General features: G+C 40.9%; 1 protein-coding gene across 9 annotated transcripts in view; it reads left to right on the forward strand.

Annotated features, from left to right (window-relative positions):
- Nucleotides 1–9,180, forward strand: part of MLLT10 (myeloid/lymphoid or mixed-lineage leukemia (trithorax homolog, Drosophila); translocated to, 10) — a 136,954-nt gene extending 127,774 nt beyond the window's left edge. For 3 of the 9 annotated variants that reach the window (XM_010579885.1, XM_010580046.1, XM_010579649.1), the window contains 3 exons: nucleotides 304–406; nucleotides 1,190–1,402; nucleotides 3,552–5,206. In XM_010579885.1, the coding sequence (XP_010578187.1) occupies nucleotides 304–406; nucleotides 1,190–1,402; nucleotides 3,552–3,620 (385 nt within the window). In that variant the 3' untranslated portion in view covers nucleotides 3,621–5,206. Of the gene's footprint in view, nucleotides 1–280; nucleotides 407–1,189; nucleotides 1,403–3,551; nucleotides 5,207–5,677; nucleotides 5,697–6,962 lie in introns of those variants that run through there. The other 6 variants (XM_010579807.1, XM_010580175.1, XR_775157.1 and 3 more) reach the window with 5 other exon arrangements.
- The last annotated feature ends 376 nt before the right edge of the window (nucleotides 9,181–9,556 follow it).

Below are 9,556 nucleotides of genomic sequence, written 5' to 3' on the forward strand. Positions count from 1 at the left end.
AAAATGTAGAAATGGTAATTATTATCTGAGTTTAAAGTAATGTGCGTGTAGTAGACTTAGGTTACAGGCAAGGTGTTGCTGTTGCTCAGCATAAATGAGATGGGTGGTGGTGGTAATGTCTAGGTATGTATCAAAAACTGCAACTGGACAGACAGACTATTTAATATTTGACAGTATGCAATCAAAATGCTAAATAGGAACTGTCTGTTCATATATATCTTTTCTTTGTTTCAATGGAAAGCTGAAGTAAAAAGTTCCCATACTTTCATATAAACTACAGTATTACCCTGTCAAACCCTACAGTGCCTCGGGACTAGGATTACTTCCTGACCAACAGAGACAACTTCTACTCCATCAACAACACCAGCAATTTCAGCAATTACTAAGTACCCAGCAACTCACATCAGTAAGTTTCCAGTTAATTATGATTTATTCCTGTTATATTCTAAGGCATGGATAAACTCCTCAGCCTAATATAAATACTAGAAATGTGTTTAACTTGATATTACAGGTTTTGATAATTTTTTAGTTTTTCAGTTGCTTCAACCTTTTTGGATGATAGTCATGCCAAATTACAGGATATTACTGGGCTGTGTGTATTGCTAGAAGAATCATTGCCTAGAGCCTTCAGTCCCATTTTGTCCCGTGTGGACATGGTGGCTTGTCTCTCTCAGCATCAGCTGTGGGCAGCAGAGTTTGGGACCATGGATGGATTCTAACAATATCCTAAGCTATTCTCCAATTCCAGTAGGACTCTAGAAGAGATTTTTGGGTATCATCTCATGAGCTGTCTTTGCTCTGCCTTGCAGTGTTCATATAGGCTATTATGTTACTGGTTTAACTATTTGTATTGTTAATTGTGTAGTTTTAGTACTTTGACAAACATGGTTTGATATTCTCCTCAGGTCTGTTTCTTCTGATACAGGCCCGATGAAGCCAGCAGGCTTAGCTGAACTTCTGTGGAGCTACTGATTTCAGGAAACTTTATAGGTGCTTTCTTTCCTTTCCCACAGTCTTGTGGAACTTCATTAGTTCCCTGATTAGTAACCTAAATTAGCTGGGATTAGGTTAAGGGTTGCACTGACTGAAGATTTGGATAAGCAAGAACCCAGAGAGGAACTATTTTTCAGTAACTAATTCTTGATTTTTATTTTTTTTTCCCCTCCTCCCTCTCCTCATATTACTCAAGGAACAACATCAGGCCCTTTTGTATCAATTAGTACAGCAACAACATCACCACCACCAACACCATCAGTCTGAAGTACAGCAATTGCAGATTACTGGAGGAGCACAGATACCCATAAACAACTTACTTTCAGGCACACAGGCTTCACCACTTAATGCAGCTACCACCAACCCATTTCTTACAATTCACGGAGACAACGCAGCTCAGAAGGTGACAGTAAGTATATTTCTCACCTCGTTTTCAATGTAGTATCTCCATAAGGTAACTAAAAGATAAGCAGCAAGTTATGTGCCTGTATTCAGAACTCAAGGATGGTGGATTTTTTCTTTATTTTATTTTTCTTGAGCCTTGGGCTGCACTTGAAGAGGTTCAGAACTCTGTGAACTTGTAGTCACTTACACCTAACCTGTCTGCTGCACACTCCTGTTTCCTTGGATCAGGACACCAATACAGTGACCCATGCCTTCCTCTTGTAATTACAACTGCAGGCCTAGTCCTCCTCACCCCAACCTTCTTCCCCAACTTTGTGTCCACTATTTTGTAGATCATTTCTTTTATCACCTTACTTGAAGAGTTTGTCCTGGCCAGGCCTCAGGCACTGTGGAGCTGCAGAGATTAGTTGATGAGTTGAGAGATGAGGAGCCTGTTGCTGGGAGGTGAAATATGTATTAGGAGAATGGTCTATGTCTATCCTGGTTCTGGCGTGGGAAGATGAGGCTGTACACTGGGAGGCTGAGCAACTCCTTTGCTTGATAGAGTAATAAAACCTTTCCTAGACAGGTAAGGAAACAAGACAGATTTTTCTGGCAAAGATGTTCCATTGCCTTCAGTGTTTGCCTGTAACCTCCACCCCCGAGACAGGAATTCTTTCTTCAAGTATTCAGAGAATAGGCTTCATTCTCTAAGGGTCATACAATTAAGGTAAGAGAGGATGAGAAGGGAAGGAGCATGTGGAACTTGTAAAAACAAAGGATGAGTGGAGCAGGAAGACAAAGTTCCAGTATTCCTTGGAGAAGACATCAAATGGCAGTGGTAGTGAAAAAAGGGAAGCTTGTCTGCAACAGCAGGCGGGAAGAGTGTGGGGCTAGATATTGGTCCCCTCTCTGCTCCCCACCCCCAAAGCCCTTAGCTACTTTAGGGGCACGGTGGTGGAGGACTCGGGCAGCTGGGCTTTTGTGGTACTTCCCAAACATAAGGTGAGTCACAAAACATAAATGATGAATTTTCAAGACAGTTTTCCTGGAAACAGCTCCCTTCCATTCTAAAACACAAGCGTTTACTTTTATTAAGCTTTGTGCATGGTCGTTGTCACTTTCCAGTTTGGTCTGTTGTTGTGATGTTGCAACTGCACTACAAACTGCAGGACTCCGGTAGGATCACGTTCTTTCCTGGTCGCTGACTGTCAGAGCAGCAGCGCTCTATCACAGGGGTTTGCTCAGTGCCTTGCCTTCATTTAGAAATGTTCACAATTTGTTCTAGTATGTTTAAAATTTCTCTCCCCTCATTTTCTAAAAATTAGTAGTGAATGGAATTGAGACCTTATATTTGGTTTGCATCAGAACAAATTATTCTATATGTGACCTTATTTTGAATTTTTTGAAATGGCTATTACTAGGTTTGGACAGCGTGACTGGGCAGCACTAGTATATTTTACAAATACGCTGTTACAATTTTAGTTTTTGTTCTTACAACAGTTAGCTCTAAACAATTCCAGGAAATCTCAGAACATCTTTTGAACAAAACCCTTAGGAATATGTTTCTTTTGAAATTGCCTTTTTTTTTTTTCTGTTAAGGTTAGAATTGAGACATTGCATTGAATGTTTTAATCTCATTTCCAGCTGGAACAGGTTTTCAAGCATTTCTGAATGCTCAGTGAATGAGATGAGGTTTTTGCTCAGTCCTGTTCAGTACTTGCAGGAAACGGCTTTGTAGCAATTTATGAAAGAAAGATAATTGTGACAGGGCAAAATGGAAATTGTATTTTTATTCTGATGAAGTGTAGATTTCAGCCCTCTCCAGTGGATAAAATGTAGCAGAGGTCACCTGGTATTTGTCTTGACCATCACGCAGTTCTAAGGAGAGGCCAACAGCCAGGAACAGCAAGTCTTGTTGGAATGAAAGTAGAAGCAAAATTGGTGTTTTCTAATGCCAGGTGTGATGACCTTAGTACGAGCTGCTTCAGTGTAGGATTCATCCTTTAATTACTCTTTCCTTTCCCACTTTTTAATTCTACAATACATGATTATTCTTTACAATGCAGAAGTTACTATTTAGATAGCTCTGGTTAAACGTGCCTCATCAGCTTTGTCATTTGTATGAATTTGATTTTACTTAACTCTGTATTTTATAATCTGATTTTTAGAAGTATTTTCTCTTACACAGAGGCTCAATGATAAAACTGGACCAGTTGCGTCAGAGAAGAGTTGACGTTTGAAAGATACTTGAGAACTGCATGTCCTGCTGTTATAGCACTTCATCTGGCTGCAAACTGCAGTTTTCCTTTCTGCAGATTGAAGAAATGTAACAAGGAACTCCTACTGCACAGCAAAAGGTTAATAATTTTCATAAGGATATTTTTGGTAGGCTTTCATTTGCTTTCTTGTTGCACTAAAATGGACATACTTTTTAATGGTTCAGACTGTGAAGTAGATAAAACTCTGCAAACCATAATTATTTTGTCGATATGATGGTACTAAGTACAAATTCAACCACAGAAAAACATATACTTGACTCTTCAGTCATAATCATATAAATTTAAAGGCTAGTAAACTGTCTGCAATCATGCGTTACTTTGGTTTCAGAGCAGTAGTTTTAAAAAACAAACCCTCCCCAACCCTACCCAGTCTGATCTTCTGCTGCAGTTGCAATATATCCTTTTAGACTAAGCTTGTAATGGCAGCCGGGACTTGATGTTTGTCATTTCTTTTTTATGCACCTGTTTTGAAACCTGACTCATAAGGGAATCCACTTCTGAACTTTTTATTCCTTTAAATTCCTGTTGTTATATAGTGGGAGTTTTTCCTGAGTAAGAATTACAGTATGGAATCCAAAGTTTATTAATTTTGGTGTAGGTTTTAGAGTTCTGAGGTTTTTAAAGGAGCCGGTTTGGTTCCAGTGACAAAGTTTTCTTACCAGATGAGAAGGCCACACTGGAAGAAGTATGTGTAGTGTTTGGCCTAAACCAAGTGCCTGTTGCTACCTCCATTTTGTTGAAATGGCTGCAAACAGCTGATCATGCACTAGCCATGTCCTTGTTAGCAGCGGGAATATTCTGTGTTGCACCAGCAGCCTTGTTATTCTGCCTTTACTAGAGGTGTTTATACCACTGTAGATAGCTCAGGCAGATTGTTACCTGGGTCACTTTTCACTAATAAATTACCAAAAAAGTGAGTTAATATTTCCCACTAAAATTTACCGGTGGTTGAAACGGGTGAACTTGTGTTACAACACTTCTGACAGTAGCTGATTTCATGGCGTGAGTCTATGCAGTATGGTGAAGGATAGTTTAAATGGGGGTAATGACCACTAATCAATATTAAGGTGGGAATTATTAGAGGAAAAGACCCAGCTGTAATTAGACCTCCACTGTGTACTTATTTGGAAGAACATGTTAATTCTGCAATATGTTTCTTAGTTAAACATTGCACAGTTCTTACCTCATTTCTGTAAATAAAGTTTTGTGAATCTGTTTTGTATTGTGAAGAATTCATAAGAAAACATTGATATTTTGATTTGTAATATTTCTAATTAGTAGATTTAATTGAAAAGTAAAAATAATTTATTTTTATATGTTCTGGGGAATTTTTTAAAAATGTCGCAAATCACTTTTGTAGATACTTTACAAAAGTAAACCAGTGGTTTATTTTACTTACTCAACCCACTGGTGGATATTCTGTAACAATTTGTACAAAAGGTAAGATGGAAATGTGCTGTTATTTTGACTAGATGTAAAATTCCAAGTGTATGAAAAGATATGTACAAAGCTTTTGTTAATAAACTTTAATAATGTTTATAGTTGTATACTGCTTGTGTGAAAGTGAGTCTTGTAGAAGAATTGAATATTTCTGTTAACATCACATGACAGGAAGGATTTCAATTGTACATGGCCACTAAAATTTATTACAACAAATTTTTTAAAATGTTTCTCATGTAAATTTTTGCTTTCACAAGCACAGGTAGGGCTGCAATACCGTCCAGGGACATTTTTGCTTACTGGGTGCAAATGTCGAGTTGCAGCCCTGTACCATAGTCTGATGTCAGAGTTTTTTCTTTCATCCTTCAGAGAGAAATTACTGTGAAGTGACATGAGAAGGAATGAGCTGTTTCTCTAAGGGCCCCAGTTAATTTTTAAACAACTTACAGAGACCTCTGTGGAGATGGGATGGGTTCCTTATCTACATGGTGCCTGTGTTGAGGTGGATTGAGGCCTTTGGTTGTTGCTGTAATTTTTGTACTGTATTTTCTGTAACACCAGCTCAATGTTTTTTCCAGGAATTTGGCTTATTGTCCATGGAAGGGTTGGCAAGCACATAGCTGAACTCCTGGTCTTTTATTTCCCAGGCAGCAAGGAGGAACTTGACCCTTCCTGTACTGTCACTTGAAGATAAAATGTGAGGTTTGTGCTAGTACAGGTTTTGGCAGACAAGGGATGCATTATGGCTTCCTTGCCATTTTTAGCCCCTTGCTAGTCAGGTGCAGCCTTGGGCTGAGACTAGCTTTTGGAACAAGCAGCAGGAGGATAGTGTTGCCATAGGCCTACGCCATTTGTATATTATTCCATCTGCTCAAATCCTGAGGATTGAGTATTTTTGTTTTATTTTCAAATGGGGAAAACTGGAGTCCTGAGAGAGGAAAGGTAAATGAGCAAGCTCAGAACTAACAGCAGGGGAATGTGAAACATCATCTGGCACAGCTAGGGGCATCACTAACCCCTACCTGCTGAGTGGCTCCTTGGTCATCAGGGCTAGAAAAAATTCCCTGCATTCTAGGGGTAGTTAATGACTCTTTCATGCTGAGGTGGAGAGGCTTAGAAGACAAGGCATTTCTACTGACTAAACCTATACACTGTCTAGATAAGCTCTAGAACTGGGTACCATCTTTCTGCTGGCTCTGTTGGGCACTGGCTGTTTGTTAGTCAGTGCTAAGAAGGGAGAGTATATAGCACTATATGCTGGGCCACTAGAGTTACACTTCCTACTGCTAGGCCTGTAGATGGAGGGAAGAAAAGCCCAATATGCCCACCAGCACAATGCCTCCAGGGAATCCTGAGTGTCCCTTCCACTGGTGTCATGGACTCAAAGGTTATGTTACTGCTGCTTTATTCACGGACCTAAGCTGAAGCCAAAAACTTTACCTGGTAGACATCATCTTGCTCATATTGGAACAGTACCACAGAAACCAGTAAAAGTGGTAAGCCCTGCTTTTCCTTGTGTGTTTCTTTGAGAGGGACTGCCTAAACTCTGGTATCAGTCTCCTGGTAAGACACAGAGAAGCATGAAAGGGGTAAAGTTGGAAATACTAGTGAAAATGTCAAATTCAGGACATTCTTAAAATCGCAGCTTGTTAAGAGGTTGGTGCCAGAAGCCCAGGACAGCAGTGGATGTTTTACCATATGCACAGTCCTGATGGACCAACAATCAACAGCAGGGAAATAATGAAAAGCACAGTTCTGACATCCGAACAAAAATCCAATTCACTAGCCCTTTAAAGAAAGCGATGACATCATGTGAGAGGGCCAGATGCAGGCAAAACCAACCTTGTTTCAATGATTTTGCAGATCCTGACATCAAAGATGATGGTCTGTGGCTGATTTGGCACCAGTTCAGCAGAAGCTGATACTGCCCTCCCTGTGGAATGCCAAAGCAGCTAAGTCACTGGTTACTGAGCTACCCTCAAATGCGTCGGGAACTGCTCCGGCCTCAGTGTCACAAGAGCAGCACAGACTAAATGTGCTGCATTTCAGAAGAGTTTTGTGTTAACGGGCTTTTGAAATTTCTGCTGTTTTTTCCACCAAAATCCAGCTTCACTGACAACCACAACACACCTTATGGCTTACAGGAGCCAACTAATTCTGGACAGCCTATGACTTCTCAAACCCTGGTTTTATCAACTTTAGCCATTCAAGCTGTGTTAGCAGGAGCTACTCTTCCAGCAATAGCATTGTGTGCCATTTAACTGACTGATTTTCTGGTGCCTGTTTTTAATAAGCTGCACTAAAAATCTCACTGTTGGTTCTGCCTAAAGGACAGGTCTTTTAAAGTCAGTCAGTCAAACACTCAGTGTTTCCATTGTCATCTCATAAAGAGGTCACATTGCAAAATCTTCCTTGAAACAGCTTTTTTTTTTAATTAGTTCATACCCTGACAGCTGTAAAGTTGAGAATAATTAATACAGTCCAAACATTTAGAGCTACAGGACAGTGCAGAACAGCATCTATTAGTCTGTCTTCTAGAACTAACCTAGCCTAAATTAGAGCACTGTTAACCTTTATAGCATCTCAAACATATTCTACTCATCCACTTGTGTATAGTTGTCAGGCTATAATTGTATGAAATTCTGATGCTTTATAACTTGGCATTTGGACTGTATTTGTACAGTAACACTGCCCTCCCCGGCTAGCCTGCCGCAAATGCCCCTTTCCATAGCGTTCTGCCTAATCCCATCCACAGGGATGTGCAAAGCTGCTCAAAAGAGACTCGGCTCCAACTCATTTGGGTGCAAGTCACAGTACAGAAGCTTCAGCATAGACCCTCTGAGACTGAAACCTTTTCATGCACAAAGTTATAGTGCAAAAGGCACTTTGAGCTACAGCTCACAACTGCCCAGGAAAGAAAAAATATTTTGCTAGCAGGCAACTATTAACATTACTTAAATGAAATCTGCATTCCGTGTTAGAATGAAAGTTGGAAGAAGCTGCTTAAATCCGAAGCCTAGCGTGACCTTGACTTTCATGGACAGAAAGTTTTAGAAAAACTAGCTTTGGTGGTGGATACCAGAACAGTGAGAAAACAAAGCCCAGCTACAGTTTACCACTCCTCGAGCGAGCATCACATCTGACCTTGGTCATGACAGGCTGGATCTACTGCCAAAAAGGCCAGTTGTCTCATCATCCAGAAGACACCTAGCACCCCCAGGAGAGGACCCTGAGAGGCCCCGCAGATCTTGGACTCTTACCCCATACTGCCTTCCTCCCTGCAGCCAAACACAAAAGCTAAAGCTTAGGCTGGGCCAATTCCTTTGGCCCTTGAGGAACCAAACGAAGTAAGACTGGATGAGGCCTGGACAAAGCTTTCACTACATCATTACGTGAAGGATCCCTCCTAAACAGGCATCTCTGTTGCAGAGATTAGATCCACTGATGCTGGACACTGACTTGCCACATTCCTTGTCCCAGGACCTACACTGCCAGACTACTCAGTGTGAAACACCCTTCCGGGCCCAAATAACCCACCTGTGCGTTGCAAAACCTTCCCTGTTCTTGACGATGAGACAGTTGGGCCCAACTGCCACCAATTCGTGGTGCAGTTCCACTGTGGAAGAGGCCAATGCATTTCTCTTACACAGCCAGCTCGCCCCTACTTTCAGGCAGCTTGATTCTTCAAGCAATAAGGATGCAGTCCATCAATTCACTTCCATCCAGGCATGAGCAGCACCTGTGATTAGACAATGACATCCATCGCTTCAGGTACTTAGCCTGACAAGTGTGACAGAAGGGCATGTACAATCTTTGCCCATCCTTAAGGATCTTCCTTCAGGTAAACTGTCAGGAGCACTGCTTAAAGTTTCTCAGTGTGAATGTTCTTACAAACAGAAAAAGAGAAAAAGTTTCTTACCAAGTAAGTTGTGCTCGTCCTTCTTCCTTCGACCCCATCCAGAAAGTCCAGGGCAGGGAGAAGCTGAAGGTGTTGGGCAGGCAGTACATAATTATTGCCACATACACAGTAGTGATATGTGCAAATCTTAAGCAGGTACTCTTTACACATATAACTTTTTGAAGATTTCCAATGATAAAGGTATCAAAGTCCTCCCAAGACCTTACTACGTTTGCGACTGGATTTTTTTTTTTGCCCCAATATCTATATCTAAACTATTTCTCACTCCAAACTGAGCCCGTTATTATTCTTCGTAGCCACAACAGACAGGCAACAGTTCTGTATTAATTGCGTCAGGGAGACGCAGAGATCACACAAGTGCAAGGCTCCCCTTTTACATACTTGAAGATTTCCCTCTTTCTCTCTCTTGTGTAGAGCAAATACCAACAATTCCTTCTGTCCTTCCTAGCAAATCAGGCTTTGTAGGCTCTGGATCATTGTCTTTGCTCTCTTCTGGATAGTCTACGCCTTCCTTGAAGTGTGATATACCAAACACCAT

This window comes from Haliaeetus leucocephalus, unplaced genomic scaffold (genome assembly GCF_000737465.1).
Source record: "Haliaeetus leucocephalus isolate CR32 unplaced genomic scaffold, Haliaeetus_leucocephalus-4.0 Scaffold0, whole genome shotgun sequence".
Lineage (NCBI taxonomy): Eukaryota > Metazoa > Chordata > Aves > Accipitriformes > Accipitridae > Haliaeetus > Haliaeetus leucocephalus.